At 28.2% G+C, this 19,688-nt stretch overlaps 1 protein-coding gene across 1 annotated transcript in view; it reads right to left on the bottom strand.

Moving 5' to 3' along the window:
• LOC129972438 (probable ATP-dependent RNA helicase DDX52) overlaps positions 1–19,450 on the bottom strand; it is a 28,272-nt gene extending 8,822 nt beyond the window's left edge. Inside the window, exons 1-6 of the mRNA XM_056086574.1 lie at positions 19,344–19,450; positions 14,592–14,691; positions 13,761–13,876; positions 11,089–11,274; positions 1,531–1,611; positions 816–984 (exon numbers count right to left, since the gene is read on the bottom strand). Coding sequence (XP_055942549.1) covers positions 816–984; positions 1,531–1,611; positions 11,089–11,274; positions 13,761–13,876; positions 14,592–14,691; positions 19,344–19,430 — 739 coding nt within the window. The 5' untranslated portion in view covers positions 19,431–19,450. The remainder of the gene's footprint in view (positions 1–815; positions 985–1,530; positions 1,612–11,088; positions 11,275–13,760; positions 13,877–14,591; positions 14,692–19,343) is intronic.
• Positions 19,451–19,688: the final 238 nt, after the last annotated feature.

Below are 19,688 nucleotides of genomic sequence, written 5' to 3'. Positions count from 1 at the left end.
TTTATAAGTAATTGCCATTCATTTATTCTTTCTAGATTCAAAACATTATTTATTTATCATTTGTGTAAAAAAAAAAAAAAATGCATTACAATATAAGAGAAAAAGAATATAAAGGTTAGAAACAGAAAAATCAAACAAAACACTTCAAGATTATTATGTAATGATATAAAATATTTAAAGAATGTTAAAAATTTCAAGCACAAAGTTTGAAAGTATCATGTACAATTTTTTCAACTGATTAAAAATATTCATTTCATTTAAACACTTTTGAATAAAATGAATGGTGTTTTTTAACTTTTAAAGCAAGTTACTTCATAAAATCATCCAATAACAATGCATTTCATTTTAATGAAAATATTTGAAATTTCTTACAAATTGAATTTTCACTAAAGAAAGATACATTTCTTATTCTTTTGAGTATAATTTTATTATTATTTTTTAAATAGCATACCTTGTCTTCTGATTTTTATAAACAGGTAAAAGCTACAATACTTTAACCAGATTTGATTATTATATGCAAATAATTTAAATTAACCTGTCTTAGAAAGTTCTTTCAAATGAAAAAGGATTGCAACTGTCAAACTAGCAATTATAAATAATTTATCTGGAATGAGGAGAAGAAATTTAATCGGGTGTTGACAAAAGAATTAAACAAGCTTAATCAGATACATTAGTGAAGTAGATTATGCTACATTGTCTTAGAGGCTCTTATAAATCCATGCCATAGAGTAATATACATTTAAATAAATAGTAAATATGAACAATGTATAAACTAATAAACTTAAATTATAATTTATAGAAGATAAACAACATACCATGTTTTCTAAGAAACTTAGGACGGTCTTTAACATCATTAACATTCTCAATTATAAGAGGTCGTAGATTTGTCCCTTCAGAAAGTTTAACACAAAAAGAGTATGTCTGTTTTACCAATTCTCTAGTAGGAGCTAAAATAACAGCACGGATACCACCTTTCTCAGGGCCCTGCAAATTAAATTTACAACTCAATTATTTCAGATTAAATACATGAACTCTTATTTTAATAAGAAGGTTTTAAAAAGTTATCAAATTTAAAAATACAATATTCAAATGAAAATTCTTTTAATAAATTTCATCATTTTATATTTTAAAATGGAAAGAACAACACAATCATATTAAAAATAACAGAATGTACAACTACAATAGACAGCCAAAATCTTACAGAAAACAATGTATCAATTTTACAAAAAGAGTATACAGTTTGCGATATAGAATCTTTAGCCGATAAATATTTATATTTTTTGCATATAATTTTTAATATATAAACAGGCAAATTTTATTTATATCTTTTATGCAAACAACAGAATTAAATTTTGGAAACTGATAAATATTTCAATAATAAAACAAATAAAACTGTTTAGCATTAAGTTATATAAATTTCATAAAAGAATAACAGGAATGTTTCGAGAAACATTTAATTTTCTATGAAATGTGCCAAAAAAAAAAAAAAAAAAAAAAATCACAAGAAACACATTTTGAAGAAAATTTTACCTTTAGGTTATGAATTAGGGGAATAAGAAATGCAGCTGTCTTGCCTGAACCAGTAGGAGCACAAGCAAGTATCTGCCGATTCTATAATATAAAAAGATATGTAAAATGTTTAACCATTTTTATAAAAATATTTTTTTCAATAATTTTGGTATTTACCATTTAAGAAGCTAACAGGAAATAATTACGATATTAGAAGTCATTCTTATATATTACAATAAATAACTTAATTTAAAATAAAAATTAGCAGAATTTGATAGTTATTTTCAAGAAAGCAAGTTATTTAAACACTTAATAACCAATATTACACCTAAATAGTTGTATATAAAACATATCATGAATCCTTTTAGATTTAGAGTAAATATACTTTAATTTAAAATAAAAATTAGCAGAATTCGATAGTTATTTTCAAGAAAGCAAATTATTTAAACACTTAATAACCAATATTACACCTAAATATGTTTTATATACAACTATCATGAATCCTTTTAGATTTAGAGTAAATATAATTTAAAAAATTCTTTAAAAGATAAAATATAAAGTGTATGCATATGTTAAAACTATTTCTTATTGAATTATTACTTCTACCGTACTAAGGTCAACACCTTTTTAAACTGGAAGCAAAACGTGGAGCCAAGATATGCCAAATTCACCCCAATCATGATTACACAAGTGCATGGTGAATATAGAATTTTTCCTTCATGTTATCTATAGATCTTTAACCAACTGAGGATGTTGCTAAAGATCTAAAGAACCAAACTTTATAAAGAATAACTTTTCCCAATTTAACATGTAGTTTTTTTAAACCAGATTAATTAGATTTATCCACAGCAAAAGTCTCATCCATAATGTTATTAATAGATTTCTTTTTGTTGTTGACATGAAAAGTGAAACAAAAAGGAAATACATAAATGATCATATTTGACACATGATTTAACCAACATTTCGCTAATTTTGCATTTGTACACACTGTACTAATTTTAAATAAACAAATAAAAATTATCCTTGTTCACTTTCAGTGTTCATGAAAAATATTAATAATTTTATAATATTTGCCACTCTTAATGTTCGTTAAAATTTTAATAATTAAATATTTTATGCAATTCCTACTTTAATAGCTTCTTCATCAAAATATTTTATAATTTCACATTTTGATAGTCCTATAATTCACTCATAATATTATAAAGGCCTTGAGTCATAACTTAATATATATCTCTCTAATTTTCTGTTAGCTCTCGTAGAATTCATGCCTTAAATTAAAGTGGAAAGGATTAATCTGCAATTAATATAATAATATTTTTTACTGAAACAAAGACTTTTTTATAATATGATTACTGGAAACAAAGTCACTGAGCGTTTAAAATTTTTTGCACTAACGAGTATCTTTCTTAATTTATGTAATATTTCAAGAATTTGTCAACAGAATTTTCTCAGATTCATCATGAGCAGATCGATTCATTAACAATGTTTAATTTTAAATGCATCAATCACTAAGAAAATAAAACGAATCATTTAAAATAATTGGTTGAAAACAGGTTAAAAAAACTACTTAAAAAACGATGTACTTAAAACTATAAGCATATACAAAAAATATATAACCAACATAAATACAATTTAATTACAAAAGCATACAACTAACCTAAAAATAATTTAAATCAAATCCGTTGATAATAGTTGCCAACAATCAGAACACAATGCGCATGCGTGAATTTTCACCGCCAGTTACGGTAACGCAAATTCGTGAATTTTTCTACGCCAGTTGGGGTAACGTTATGCAGACTAGAAATTTTTAATTTCCTTTATTCTGTTTTATTTTAATTCAAATGTACTTCAGAATGAATCTGAAAGATCGATTCATTAACAATGTTTAATTTCAAATGCATGAAACATTATGAAAATAAACAGAATCGTTTGAAATAATCGGCCGAAAAATCTTAAGTCTAGCCTCATTAGCGTGGGGAAAAAACTGAAGACCTACTCATTTGGCGATGGGGAAAATGAAAAGATTATTTTTGGCGGGAAAGTTAGTTCTTAATTAATAATTAAAATTCAATGCACCAATAAAAGTATCTGTACTTAAACTATTGACTATTTCTAAATGATGATTACGAAACATACAAAGACGCAAACATAGCATTTATATATATTTTTAATTCTACCAGACATTAATTTGATATTAAATGGGTCACAAACACTCTAGAAATGATTATTCTTCCCATTGTTAAATCTGCCATTATTTAGTTTGGTACTTTTCCGTTAGCCGGACGCAAATGTCGCCAATTGTGAACCAAACACGAATTTGGCGGAATTCTATATTATTTGGCGATTTTTCGCTGGCGCCGACTCACGGAAAAATACCAGTTTGGTTTTTACCTTTTGTACCTACTATAAGACAATTAATAAATTTGTAATAACCTTTTTTAAAGTATATTCAACCATTTATAATCCAGATTTGGTTTCGAATATTCCCTGAAGTAGCTTTAATACCAGTATCCAAAACAAAACAAACTGTATGTTCATTACATCAAAACAATCATTATACTCACGAATTATTGTATAAAAATTCACAGACGCTTTTGAAGCAGTTTTTAAATATAGTCAAAGAAAGAAAGTCAAAGTCAGTGAAAGTCAAAAGAAAGTAAACACCAACTTTTCATGTATAAAATGCTTTATTTCAAATGCATTATTGACTTATAATGTAAAACAAATACTTAAAATTAAATGTTCATTTAATTAGAATTTAACAGCTTATAAATGTTAAGCTAAAACAAAATACAAAAAGAAATAGCTCAATTTAAACAAATGTCTAGCCAACTTTCTGAGTCAAAAAAAAGTAAACAGATAACTCTGATAGCAAAATAGAATGAAAAAAATTAGCAATTAATACTTTGTTTGCTTTCCTTTAGATTTTATTACAGCTTTTAACCTTCTAGGCATAGATGCTACCAATTTTTTCGTCAGTTCGATCGGGATTTTCTGCCATTCTTCCAAGATAGTTTTTTTCAATTCTTCTTTATTTGAAACCGTTCTTTGGCGTACTTTTTTATCTAAATATGCCCATAAATGTTCAATGGGGTTGAGGTCTGGAAACTGCGGAGGATGGTCTAAAGTCTTGGGTGTCCGATATAGTAACCATTCTTTTACAATTTTAGATGTGTGTTTTGGATCGTTGTCATGCTGGAAGATCCAAGTTCGTGACAGTCCTAATTTCTCAACACTGGGGCCAACATTTTCTTTTAAAATATTTAAGTAGCCTATTTTATCCATCGTAGATTCGATAAATACCAAATTTCCGACCCCTGCTGCCGCCATACATCCCCAGACCATAATAGAGCCACCCCCATGTTTAATTGTTTTAACTGTACATTTATCATCAAATTCTTCGTTCTTCGATCGCCATATTTTCGACTGCTTTTTAGGGGCCAAAATTTCAAATTTTTTTTCATCACTAAATAAAATATTATTCCAAAAATTTAAATCATTTTTTTCGTACTTCCTAGCAAAATTCAGGCGCTTATTTTGATTTGTTTTCGATATGAATGGCTTTTTACGCGGTATCCTACCATGTAACCCATGATCATTAAGAGTTCTTCTTATAGTACTTGCGCTTACTGATTTTCCTGATGTCTGAGATACATTTTGCGCTATCTTTACAGCACTTTCAGCTGGATTTTGTTTTATCTCTCGTACTACAGTTCTAACTTCTGCATCAGTAAGTCTTCTTGGTCTTCCTGTTCTTTCAAAATCCTTAATCTGCTTATACTTCGTATATTTGTCAATGATTTTTTTGACCGTGCAATGATTCCTTTGGACAATTTGTCCTATTTCACGTAATGATTTTCCGTTTTTCTTCAAATTTATTATTATTTTTCTCGTTTCTAGTGATGTTTGTTTCCCCATATCCAGTTTTCTAAAAATGTTCCAGAAAATTTCAGAAATTAACAGAAGAGCGAAATGTACATCAAGAATTCACTTTTGTTTAAGATTCTGTGAAAAAAAAGTGGTGGCACTTACAAAATTGATAACGTTATAGTGAAAGACTTGTCAGTGTTTACTTTTTTTTGACGCTCAAAAATGGGTGTATTTTTTGATTAAGCGGCTTATTTCTTCTTGTAATTACAATTTGTTTAATATTTATAACGATTTAAATATTTTAATATTAATTATTTAACTATGCAATATTAATTTATGTTACAAGTCAATAATATATTTGCTATATATTGTTTCACACATGAAAAATTAGTGTTTACTTTTTTTTGACTCGCACTGTATATTACTCGTAGAAATTTTGCCAACGGAAGTATGAATAGTCAAATGATCTTTGAGTGAATTAGATTTCAAATATAGTTTACCAATATTAATACCAATGTCGAATTTTTGAGGACGATTTTTAGCCAAATATGTAATTTTGATAATTTTTAATGCAATCCTAAGATATATATTTCTGGCCGTATATTGTAACTATTACCATCAATCCGAAGTTTGACAAGTTTTTGGTAGATTAGATTAGTAGATTTTTTAGATTTGGTAGATTAGAACGATTCTATTGTGTTTGGCGAGAAATTGAATACTAATCTGAAATATTAGTCTATTTTTTTTCTGCTATTAGAGAGTACATTGTCATCTTTTATTCTTAGTACACTTCGTACAATAATAATTAATTAAAATAACAATATTTAAATAGGGCAAATGAGAATTGTATATAATTATTCATAAAAACTGATTTTGAATCTTATATTGATACTTATTAATTAACTGTGTGGCCGGGATAGCCTGGTTGGTAGGGCATTGGATTCGCATCTCTTGGGTTGCGAGTTCGAACCCCGCCGGTCGAAGACTCCCCGCGTGTGTGGTGACGGGCGCGCGTATAAATCTGTCGTGGTCACAAAGTCCTCCATGTCGAGAGTAATACCACTGGGGGTACTGGATCAGGGGTGATCGTTCTCTGATTCAGGTCTAAATTACGATCTGTGGTTGAATGAATGAAGTCCGCCCGTAAAATAGGGTTGTGACACGTGTGTAGCTAAGTTGTTCTCTCTTGGCCCTTGTTGGCGCTACTGTAAAAACAGAAGACGTACCCTTGGCTTTATCCACGAAGGACTTAAAGTCAATGGGCCATTAGAAACAACAGCAATTGACTGTGTGGGATTGGCGATAATTCGTTGTCGTCAATGATTGAATGATGATGATTGCGCGTCTCCATTTGGCCATTTTTTGGATCTTTTAACGTTCATAATGAAGCAATGCATTTCAGAAGAGAATTTCTTAAAAATTCATACCTTTGTTGTTGATCATGCCGTTGTTTGATCCAACTTATTTATAATCATTACACACGTATATACAAAAATCATACTCTTATTATATCGATAGTTTCTCTTATATTATCTATATTACAGAATAATTATTTCTCGTTCCGTCACTTTATATAGAACCTATGATACTTTCACGATTTACATATGTGTAAGCAATGCATGAAATCATGATAAGACCAGTTCCGAAATCAAGAAGAAAAACTCCAATGTCATCGGCTTGAAGGTCATATTGCATAGACATTGTAACATACCTATTTGAATAATGTAAAGTCTTCATTGTAATGCCCAAAGGTATTGACAGGAAACTAAAGAATATGGTGATTGCAAAAAGTATCAATATTTTATCATTATGCTCTTCATACAATACTGGCATATGGCGGCACACCAGCTAATATTTACCTTCAGTAAAACTTCACTACAGGTATAAGTTGCATTTTTCACAAAATCATTTGCGATGTTCAACAGTTGTTTCGCAACTTTGACGGAGGTGGTCATTTAATCATATTTGATAAAATTCTTATCACAATGTTTTGTTTATTTGAATGAGGGCGATTAAGGGATTTTCAGCTACAAAGGCTGTCATCCCAGCGATCAACAATATCTCCAATTAATAAATGCCAACAAATTTCAAGTGTTGAAGGAAAATATGGAGAGACAGTTTATCTGCAAATACTTTGCTCGCGAGTTGTTTAAAATTACAGGTTGAAAGAGAGTTGAGGCCCAACTTCGACCAGAGGCAACGTCTGATGCTTGAGTATTTTCGGCAATGCAGCAAGATATGATCCAAATTATTCAAAGAGTGGCATGTTTCGCAATTTGATTGATTCAATAGGTTAAAACGATGTTGAGATTATTAACATAGACATTTATTTCTAATGAAAAATTAAAACTAATCGATGTGATTGCAAATCATCTGCTTTTACCACATCTGTTATTTTTCCTGAAGTAATATATTACATCACCGGCGAATTAGAAATGACTAAATTATTTCGTACTGTTACTTATAAACTATTTTGAAAGTGAATAATATCTAACTTTTATGAAAATAAAGATTCAGAGTTCTAATACTGAATCAATTTTGTATTATCTTCAGAAATTGAATGAGTGATGAAAAACAACTCTTTTTTTATTTTTTTAAAAAGTTAATCCATTCGCAATTCAAGAAAATAGAGTGGATATTAAATTTTTTCTCATACCAGGTTTGCATTAGACCAGTTATAAGACGGCCAATAGGCAGCGCATGCGTAGAAAGGGGCTGATTTATGTTTGCCACAATTTCATAAGATAAATTCAGGCATTCCATGCTTTGCTATAAATTACCGTTTTAGCGTCCCTGCATTTTTCTTTTACACTGTGTATCGTATTAAAACGATGGATATTTACACAAGGAAACGTGGTTAATTTTAAAAAAAGTAGGTGAACATACCTAAATTTGGAAAAACTATAAAAAAAACCCTCTTATTAAAAAGAACAAAGAAAAAAGTTGGAATTTATCTATAATAAATAATCAATCTTTAAACGAAAAAAAAAAAAAAAAATAGAAACGCATGCGCAATAAGAAAAAAATAAAATACAGCTGCATGTTCTTGTCCGTTGGACCAAATACTTGCCATGTACCGAACAACATTTTTCAACCTTTCAACGCATGTGTTGCCTACTGGCCGAATGTAAACCTACCTTCACAAAATGCTATTCTGTTTTCTTGCAATTTCGCATGTGTAACCAAAATCTACTTTTCAAACTTCGTAAGTAGATATTATTATTGTCATGAAGATTTTTTTTCTTCAATAATCGATAAAAAAAACAAAATTTCTTCCAAACACTCCACTACTAATCGTTCTGAACGCTTTATAGTCAAATAGATTGACTATTATGCAGTTGACCTATATATGACTTATAATGCAGTTCATGTCAAAAGTAATAAATAGATGAGTGGAGTTATTCAATTCATACTCAGCCAAATCGAGACAATCAATATTTATTAGCAATATTACGAGATCGAATGGGCTCGTAGTGACATATTAATAGATGGCTATCTTTTTGGGTGATTGAAAAAAAAAAAAAAAATGGTGCCTCAATGGAATTGAAGATAATATAAATATATATATAATTGAAATCTGCTGTCGCAAATTTCAAGTTATCATGTGAGGACATTATTATTTTTTTGTCATTGTTTATCTTGATTAATTTAAGTCATTAACCAGTTTAAACCGGTTTGAAATAATCAGGCGATTATTAGATTACGCATGCGTTGATATTTAGAAAAACGATGATTTTTTACATTTCAAAATAGGTCAAGTTCCAAAACTTTTTCCTCGAGGCCAGATTTTTTTTTTTTGTGTGTGTGTGGAAATCTGGTTTAAACTGGTTTGGAATGATTACGTAACTATTGTTATGTGCAATCGTTAATAATAAAAATGATTTTTTTTAAAGCCTCAATTTTTTTTTTTTTTTGCCAGCTAGAAAAATTGAAAATAAAAGTTTGAAATAGGTTGCAGTTTTGAAGACAGTGAAAAGACTTTCAATTTCGTGACGCCGTTTTATTTCATTTTGGAGAAGCAGACATTATTTACAAGCGTTGTAGAATGACACAAAAAAAAGTGAGGGAAAAGCTCTTGAACGTTTTATCCCTGGTCTTATATAACTTAAGATTTTGATAGGAAAAATATTTCTTTACAGTGCTAATATATTATAAGATTACGAATAGGGATTTTTGCTACACGTGTCGACGAGGTAAGGGAAAACACAGGGATCTTTTAAAAAAGAATGTCCTTATTGGACATTTTTCTAGCCTTTCATGCGGAGTGTGGGAAAGTTGGGCTTTTAGCCGATTCAGCAATTTTACAAAGAGCTCTCTTGAATTAATAAAGTAGAGAAAGTTGAATTGGATCACGAAATAAGAGAATATTTTAGAATGAAGTTACCATGGGCTAAATTAAGATAAAACATTGGAAATTAATTAAATTGAAATTAAAGTTTAAAATATCATTACATACATATATATACTACTATTATATTATATATGTGAAAGTTTGGATGGATGGATGTTTGTTAGTCAATCACGCCAGAATGGTTGAACGGAATTGGGTGAAATTTAGCACAGAGATAGATTATAGTCTGGAATAGGACATAGGCTACTATTTATTCTGGTTAATTGAGTGGTTAATTTTTTATTAATTAAAAACTAACATTCCCGACCTCCAAGGTATGCATGTGCCAAATTTGGTAGCTGTAGGTCAAACGGGCTGGCCTGTAGAGAGCTAACACACACACACACACTGAGATTTATATAAGTAAAGATGTATATCTTGAAGGGGAGGGGGAAAAACATATTGTGAAGGGATTTCTCATTTAATAACTTTGCTGTGGAACAATAAGTTTGTGTGGAATTTTCTGAGGAAGAATTCCTGAAATACCTATACAAACCAACTAAAAAGCCAGAAAATGTCTATTCTAATGAAGCTATGCCATTTCCTAATGCTAAATAACAAAACAGACATAATTATAGCTCTGCTTTCTGATAAAATTATAATACAAAAAATTAGATTAAATTTAAGACATTTAATAGATTTTCAACTAATTGATTTGGAAAAAAAAGCAAATAAATAATTAAAAAAAGATAAATAAAATTCTGACATACCACAACGATAATAATATAAAGGAATTGAAGTAGTTAAATATCACAAATAAAGTCCTCACAGATATTAATTAAAAAAATTAACAGTCTAAAAAAATGAAAATACTTCCACAAATCAAGAGCAACAAAAAACAAATGAAATAAAACTTTTAGATGATACATCAAAGAAGAAATATTAGTTCACATAATTTATAAAAGTAAGAAACCTGCAAATAAAACTGAATGCATATAATAATAATAAAAAAAAAATCTGAAATTTAGCAGAAAAAAAATATATTCAACTTTTATATATTTAAAAAGTTTGAAGACATATGATTAATAAAAAAAAAAGAATTATTTTACTTGTTAAATTGAATTGGTTGTAACCAATAATTTATTAAGATGAACATTTCGTAGTAAATAATTATAATAATGTGTTTCAAAAATTTAAGACATTTTGAAATGCAATTTTCACAACTACTTACTATAATATTATCATTTGTTATATTCATAAAAAATTCTAAACAATTTCATTCATCATTGTTTGCAATAGCATAAATTTTAAAGCATAATTTAATATTTCTCTTTCTAATAAGTATTCAGATTTAATTATAAAACATTATGAAAACTTACATGCATCATCAAAGGTATGGACTGCATTTGAATAGGTGTAGGATTTGAATAACCTAAATTCTTTATATTATCTAAAATGGTACTGCTAACACCATAATCTGCAACTAATTGATTGAAACTCTCCATGGGATCTGGAATATCTTCACCTGTGACATATATCTTATGAACTCGACGAAAATGAGTTACCTAAAGAAAAAGTAGAAAGTCTGATGTAAGGGAAATCATGATTAAACCTTTCCTCATTTTTAACATGATACAATGCTTCACACAAAAGTTTAATTATATTTGCCAATACAAAAACAGCCAATATTGTATGTTAAATTACTTTTAATCTGAACATACTAATATGAATTTTAATAAGTGTTATGTTCTATTTATGGATTCTTATCATTTGCACTAAATGATATAATTTAAAACAAGGCTGTATGATCCATCAGCCAAGGAATATAACACTTTTTAAAGACTTGCTGGCATTTAACACAGAAGAAACTTATTTCATTTACTTACCTTCATTGGCATACTACAAGATAATAATGCTTTGATGGTTGGGATAATATGTTTTGATTCAAGATCAAATATACAAAATGAAATTTTTCCATAAAGGTAATCTATACTCAAATAAAGATGAGTGAGTATGTGTATTGCTATTCTACAGGTCAGACCATTTGTCCTACAGCTACCAAATTTCAAACATGTTTACTTTGGCAGTTGAAAATGTGCACCTTCGGAGATTTTTTTGAAATTTTAATTAAGAATGAAGCTTAATTTTTGTGTTTTACCACAATAACTTCCAAAAATATTATCACAAAGTACATTTTAGACCAATTCAAAGTTATCTTTTTTTTAATGATACCAATTTAATGGTTGTGTAATTTTTTTTCTTCTGAATTTTGGTAATTTTTAAAAAAGATTTTTACCAGATTTTCAAGAAAAGATTACATTGTTGCCCTGAGATTGAAACCGTTTTCAATATTTCATCAACTATCTGATTGCATGATTCCTCCCCCTTCCTTTATTGAAAGCTAAAGAAGATGGCTTCTGTTTAATACTTGGATAGTTTACAAAATGTATTAAAAAAATAAAGTCATAATATCAAGAAATTTAGAAGATAGATGAAATACATATTTATGTCTTTAACAGCAACCATGATGCCATGGGACTGATCAACATTAAAGGTTACAATAAACAGAGCATATGCAAGAGACAATTAAAATAATAAAGCTCTAATGTCTGATAAATTGTCAGAATCATGGACATGAAGTTATATCTACATAATTTAAAGAAACTTAAACATAAACAATATTCCCAGCAAATCAGCTCGTGGCCAGTGGCGAATAGTTTTAAATAAAAAGATTCACTCTATTGAGGCAAACTGAGTGAGTTCTGAAAATTTGAACATTACTATCTTACAAAAATATACCATTTTAGACTCCATCTAGTCTGAAAGATGATATGCCAATGAGCACTTCAAGTTTACCTAAGGCTGATTGGCTTAAGATTGATTGCTCTTAAATTGTAATATTTAGAACTCCATAATTCTGTTAGATTCAGTTGCAAAAGTTAGAAACACTTTTCTTTTTTTTAATTTAGAAGTTGGAGTGTCAAAATATTTATGAAAATGTGGCACCTCGGGGCTAAAAGACTGTATAAAGTTTAAATTTCATAATCTTAGAAAGTATATTTGTTGACTAAAATGAAATAAAATATCATTGCCTGGACTAATTAAATCTTTTTGAAAGAAGAACTGAAAACTGAATTTTATGATGAATCAAGGAAATTTTTAAAGAATAATGATTTGAGATATTGCATGCATTATGAAAATTATTCTATAGTGCACATAAGACTTCAATGCTGAAAGATTCTGTTTTTGATACCCACATTTTTTCAAAGTTTTTTTCTTTTTCCTATACTCACATTTTTTCAGTTTTGACAGAAAATTAGAAATTTACATAGGACAATAACAGAACTCCTAAAAGTTTCTATAATAATACGAGTTACCAAATTTTGAAATTACTAAAAATTATTTTTCTGAAGAAGCTATTAAGAGATCAAGTTACATGAAATATATGATTGAAATTATTAGTGAGCATTTTTCACTTTGAACAAGCTGGCTCGCCAAAAGTGGCTAGTATTAAATAAAACAAAATGAAGTAGAAAAGATAAATTTTAAGAATTTAAATCTTTCAAGGAATATTTATTATTGCATAGTACAATAACTTTAACAACGGCCACTGTTTGTAAAAGAAACAAAAATACAAAGAAATACACTTAAATACATATGCATAAAGAATATTTTTCATTATAAAATAAAGGTAGTAATAAAATAGTAACAAACATTTCTGATACAACAATTTTTGCAATTAATTTCAATTGATATTAAAACCCAACAGAACTAGTATTTACTAGTTAAGTAAAAGATATGTCCATTAATAACCAATTATTTAATGAGTATTTTCTATTTTTAAAGGTAAAATTTATTCTGATATCACAATTTAAGAAGTGTGTAAGTTCAAGTTTAATAACAATACAAATAATTTAATAATAACAATAAAAAACTTAAAAAGTCAATAAAGCATAATTCAATACAATAAATTGATTAATAATTTATTTTAATTCTAAAATTAAAAATTAATTTATCAAAATCTTATGATTAAATAGAAAATTACTCTTACTTCTTCCTTTCTAATTTTAAATAGTTGCATAGTTGATAATCTTTTTTTCTTTGCCTTTTTCTTTGGCTTTTGAGGCACTTCTGCACTAGACTCAGGATCAGAATCTTCACTGAGATCTATAGAAATGAGGGACTTTTATGAATTATAAATAATAAAATGGTATTTAAAAGATTTTAAATTAGGAGAGAGAAAAGAGTATTTATCTTATACTTTAATAAGCAAATAATTATATTAATACTTTATTATATATAAAAAAACATGAATGACATTACTTTGATATTAAATTATATATATATATATATATATATATATATAATAATACTGGAAATTAAATTATATAACAGAGTAAAAAAAAAAAAAAAAAAAAAACCATGGCAAGAAAGAGTTTCAAAAAATAAAGGAATGGAAAAGAACAAATTGACTGTACACAATGAATTAAATCACAAAAATTATGTTACTTGCTCTAGGTTAGTTTATGCATAGGAGGAGAGAGAGAAAAAAAAATCACATTTTCACATAAATTTAACAATTAGTTCAAATAGAATTCATTATTTTCTGAATAACTTTTTTCCAGCATAATTATGAATTAATGAAATTTTTGAGAACTAAGTAAATATTCAATATCTTCATCAAAATGCTTTACAAACATTTATTACTATCACTAACTTTTCATATCAGTTTTGCAACTAGGTACATTAATGTATAATTACTGATCTTATTTTTTAAATTTCAGAATTAAAACAACAGCATTAGTTGCGAATAAAAAAAAAGTAACTTTACATAAACACAGATTATTTAAATGAGGAAGCAAATAACATCTGAATAAATTACCAGATGAGCTATCATCAGAAGAAATATTCTTATCTGAAACATTTTCTTCTTCTTCTTTCTGGGATTCTTCAAACCTCCGCCTCTTATTTCTTTTATAATTCTGAAAGGCAACAACATTTTACATACAATGATGATAAAATACACTAGTTTATAATACTTTTTAATGAAATCAATTTTATGAAGGCAGAAGACAATAAAAAAAGAAAGTTTGTAACATATAAATATACAACATCAGAATACAACCTAGGTTTTGCTAATTTAATAAAAATTTATAAACAATACGAAAATTACTTTCTGGGGCCGATGTAATAAGAAATAAAACTTTAAAAATATAAATGCACAAAACTGAGGTGATATATTAAAAAAAAAAAAATTATATATTAACATATACATATATATATTCTTACATACAGTTTAAGGCCTTAAAAATATAAGATTTGCAAACTACAATTTTGTAAGAAAATAAGAAAGTGATACGTAATTCAATATTATAGTTAAAAGCATTTGGGAAAAAAATAACATTTATGTTTGAAGTGTAGAAAAACAAGATATTTTTGAATATATACATAAAAGAACACAAATAATAAATTGATTAAAGCAGCACAGCTATTTTATTTCTGAAGGATTATTGAGTATAAAATTGTAATTACATTGTATTATTTAATTTTCAATAAGTTACGAAGTGTGAAAAACAGTTAAAAAACAGAAGACTGTTATTCTATACCAGATAGTTTTTAAATAAAAATCTTAAAATCTTTGACAGTTATTAAAGGAACCTAATATTCCTTGAGCAGTATTATGTTAATTTTATAATGTTGATTTAGAATTATTAAATTATAATACATTCAAATGCATTAATTAAGGTGACCATTCATACTGATTTTACCAGTACAGTACTGGTTTCAGGGCATAAGTCCTGGTTAGTCATTAAACAAAACCAGTACACGAAAAGTACTGGTTTTAGATTAGAAAACATTAAAACAAAAAAAAGTTATAAAATAAAAATAATAAAATTAGAACTGGCAACCCTGATAATTCCATGTGATATCGTCAGGTGTCGCATGAGCAGGACCGCCACGACGTCATACAAGCCAGTGGTGTTCTGATGTACTAACTACTGTGATGTATCTACCTTATTATTATCATGGCGGCAAAACGATGAAAGTGCGTATTTAATGATGATTTAAAATTAAAATATACATTTATTCAAGAAAGTAATAATATTGATCCTAGTGAAGTATATTGTGAAAAATGTAGAAGTGCGTTTTCTATTGCAAATAGTGGAAAAAGTGACATTGAAAACCACATAAAAACAGTTAAACACAAACAAGCAGTGTCAGCAGCAATTGCAAGTGCGAGTATGACATCATATTTTAAGATAAAAGAATTTGAAACTGCCGAGAAGAAAATAGCTGCAGCTGAAGGTTTGTGGGCATATCATACAGTTATGCATAATCAATCTTTTCGATCAATGGACTGTACCTGTAAACTTATTAAGGCATATTTCGATCTAAATTCACATGTTCTAGGACCAAATGCGAAGCTATAATCACCGATGTACTTGTCCCTTATGCAAATCAAATATTGGATGAAGATTTGAGAAATGTAAGTTTTATATCAGTGTATTCAGATGCCTCAAATCACAAAGAAATTAAACTTATTCCTTGTCAGATATTTTTCATACAAGAATAGAATACAAGTAAAAAGTATTGAAGTAAAGGATTTGCCAGAAGAAACGTCTGACATAGGTACCGAATATATTGTAGAGGTCTTTTAAAAAAACATAATTTAGAAAGCAAGATATTAGGGTTTCATGCCGACAACACCAACACTAACTTTGGGGGCATGCAAAGAGCCGAAAAAAATAATATTTTTATCAAGCTAAAAGCTACTTTGGATGGATGGGAGCTTGTGGGAATTGGTTACTCAGCGCATATTTTAAACAATTCTATACAAACCGCGGTGGACTGCCATCCAATTGATGTACAAACTTTAATTACCAAGATTTACTCTTACTTTTACATTTATACTGTGCGCGTCAGTGAATTAAAAGAATTTTGTAATTTTGTAGACAAAGAATATTAAAAACTTTTGGGTTACAGTGCTACGCGGTGGTTAGCGTTACGACCAACTATTGAGCGCGTGTTGGAAATATTTCCTGCATTAAAATCGTATTTTGCATCAAATAAAAAAACTCTTTCTCCATAATGTGTCCTCAAAGTTTCATAACACGGTTTTAAAGATAGAAGGACAGGATATTTCTATGTTGGAAACAAATATCATTTATAAGGACCTTAAAACCAAAATTGCTGACAGGATAGCAAGTGTGTTTCTGCCCCTGCAAGTTCGACAAAATTTAAAAAGGCTAGAAGAAGACGGCTTAGTTAAATCGAATATTTTCAAAGAAAAAGTGGTGAAATTTTACAGCACATGTTTTCAGTATCTGGAAGAATGGGAAGGCCATTTTGAGGGAATCGAGAAGTTTAATTGGATTACATTAAACATGAAACCTACACATCAAATGGTTCAAGTATGCAGTGACTATTTAATTCAACATTATCTGGAAATAAATTTAATTGAAGATGAGCTCTTTGATGAAATCTTTTTCATTCAGCGCTACACCACAGATGAGAAACTTGGTCATTGGAAACAAAATTGTGTTTCGGTATCAGATAGGTGGATTGAAATTTTTAAAGCCTTTAAAGAAATGATGTGTCCAATAATATTGGCAAATTGGTAGAGTATTGCCTCTGTATGCCAGGAACTAATGCACCAACCGAACAGTTTTTTTTTTATTAAACAACATCTGGACTAGCGAGTAAACCCAATTGAAAGTGGAAACTTTGAAATCCTTGTTGATTGTCAAAAATAATTTAAATGCAACCTGTATAGAATTCTATGAAAATATACAGGAAAACAAAAATTTGTTAAAAGCAATTCACTCCTCAGAAAAATATAAAAAAACAAACTAAATTAAATAACTCCTTATGTTTTATTATGTTATTATATTAGGTATGGCTTATCATGTTATGTTATGTTTATTATGTTTTATTTTTATATTGTAAAATGATATTTTAGTTTTCACATTTCTTGTGTTTAAATAAACGCAACATTTAAGTTTTTTATTTACTTAGGTATACAGGTTGGCCGTTGGGTGAATTTTTGATAAAAATGTATAAAATTTGGGCTTGGCTGGTCAAAATTCATGTTGTCCTGGTTTCATGTTAAAAAAAAAATGGTCACCTTAGCATTAATTCTAAATACTGGCTTATATAAAATTCTCAGCAAATAACTTGGTCATTGTTTGGCCTTTCATTTAAATCTACTTACAGATAAAAGTATTCAAATATATTCACTACATGCTATGCAACATAATAGATACAATTTTGCTTTTATCAAGAATCTTGTATGATGAAATTTGATAATGTGACAATACAGACAATCACGCTACACTAATTTTTGTTACTAAATTGCTTGATAACTACAGCCAGGGACACATTGACATGATAAAGGAAACAGCACAAAAGATTATTGCACGACAGTTACATATTTATAAATATGATATTATATTTGAACAAAATCATGCAAACACCACCAATAATCTGAATATTGAAATTCTACATTCAAAATAAATGCAGATATTATTTCTGGCTGTAACACATGTTATACTAATTATATTATTTACTATTGAAAAGTAACTCTTAACCTTTCTATATATGGATAATTTGAATAGTCTTTCACAATATAATATTTAAACTTTCATGGTTTGACAGATCTCTTAAAATTGCAAATTCAACTTTAAAAGAAATTTTAATTTCATTTGAGATAACTTAGTTGTTCATTCATCATTACTGTTGAATTACAAAGATAAAAGATGAGCTAGTTGAAGGGATTTACTTTTCATTTGAAAGACCAATAAAATGAATTAATTGTAGAAATTTAAGTATGAAAATTAAATAAGCTGGTGCTTGATATAATATGGGATACATAGTTTTGTTTAGAAGGAATAGGGGTTTTATAGACATTGGTTTCTGTATAAACCAATTACATTGTAATTCAGTGTTTCCAGACAACAATGAGGAAGTGTTAAGGGAAAAACATTTTACTGCTTCATCAGTGATGTGGTGCAACATAAAAATCATAGTCCTAGTGAGATTTTAAATTACATCTTGTTCTGTTTCTTATGTGCAATTTTCTAATACAATAAATAAAGGCATCTAAATGTACTTTTTTTAATGAACTTCCATTAATCCGGTGCTTTTGCTAATCGGGAAATTCTCTGGTCTAATATCTAATGGACTAGAGCGTACTAAAGTAAACTATAATAATGACAAGTTCATATTTTTCTTCTGACTTCTTAAAATTTCCTCATCCTGATTAAACAATGAACATGGTACAGCTATTCCAACATCTCATAGGGAGGTGTCAAGAATAATACCTCAAGGTGGTGTATTCCGAAAACCAAACGTTGTTGCTGTTTAGAAGCATGTATGAAGACACGTGTCAGTACATTTGAGCTTCAACTTAACTGTGCAGATAATGTTTATACAAAGAATCAAAATAAATTTAACAGCAAATTATAGAAAAAAATAATGAAACTTCAAAAAACTGTTAATATATGATTTAGTAATCAAGAATCACCGTGAAAAAATTATGAACCATAGGCTAGCAATAAATAATTAATAAAAAATAGAATAGAACTTTATATCAGTAATTTAAAATTTTCTTGAACATAGAAAATAAATATTTTACCTTCAATTTATTTTTCCGTTTCCGAGGTTTTTTAGGATCCAAAGTGGTCCCAAACGCAAGTTGAGAAAATAATTCAAATCCATCCATGCTTTCTCGTGTTGACTGTTGTGTTTTCACCGGAAAAATACACGTTGCCATCTAGTAAAAATTAAATAAAGAAATCCGAATGATGGCAACTATTGAATTAAACTATTATATTCATCAATGTCACAAAATTTCTATTTTGAAATCAATCATTCATCAGTTTTAGAAAAAGTTTTCGATGCCAATTAACTATTTTCAAAAAGCTGAAATGAGATAAAATCTCACATCGTAAAAAAAGAAACACGTAAATTTAATAATTTT

This window comes from Argiope bruennichi, chromosome 6, assembly GCF_947563725.1.
Source record: "Argiope bruennichi chromosome 6, qqArgBrue1.1, whole genome shotgun sequence".
In the NCBI taxonomy this organism is placed as follows: Eukaryota; Metazoa; Arthropoda; class Arachnida; order Araneae; family Araneidae; genus Argiope; species Argiope bruennichi.
Note: the sequence above shows the minus strand (reverse complement) of the source record. Positions and strands in the feature narration are given on the sequence as shown.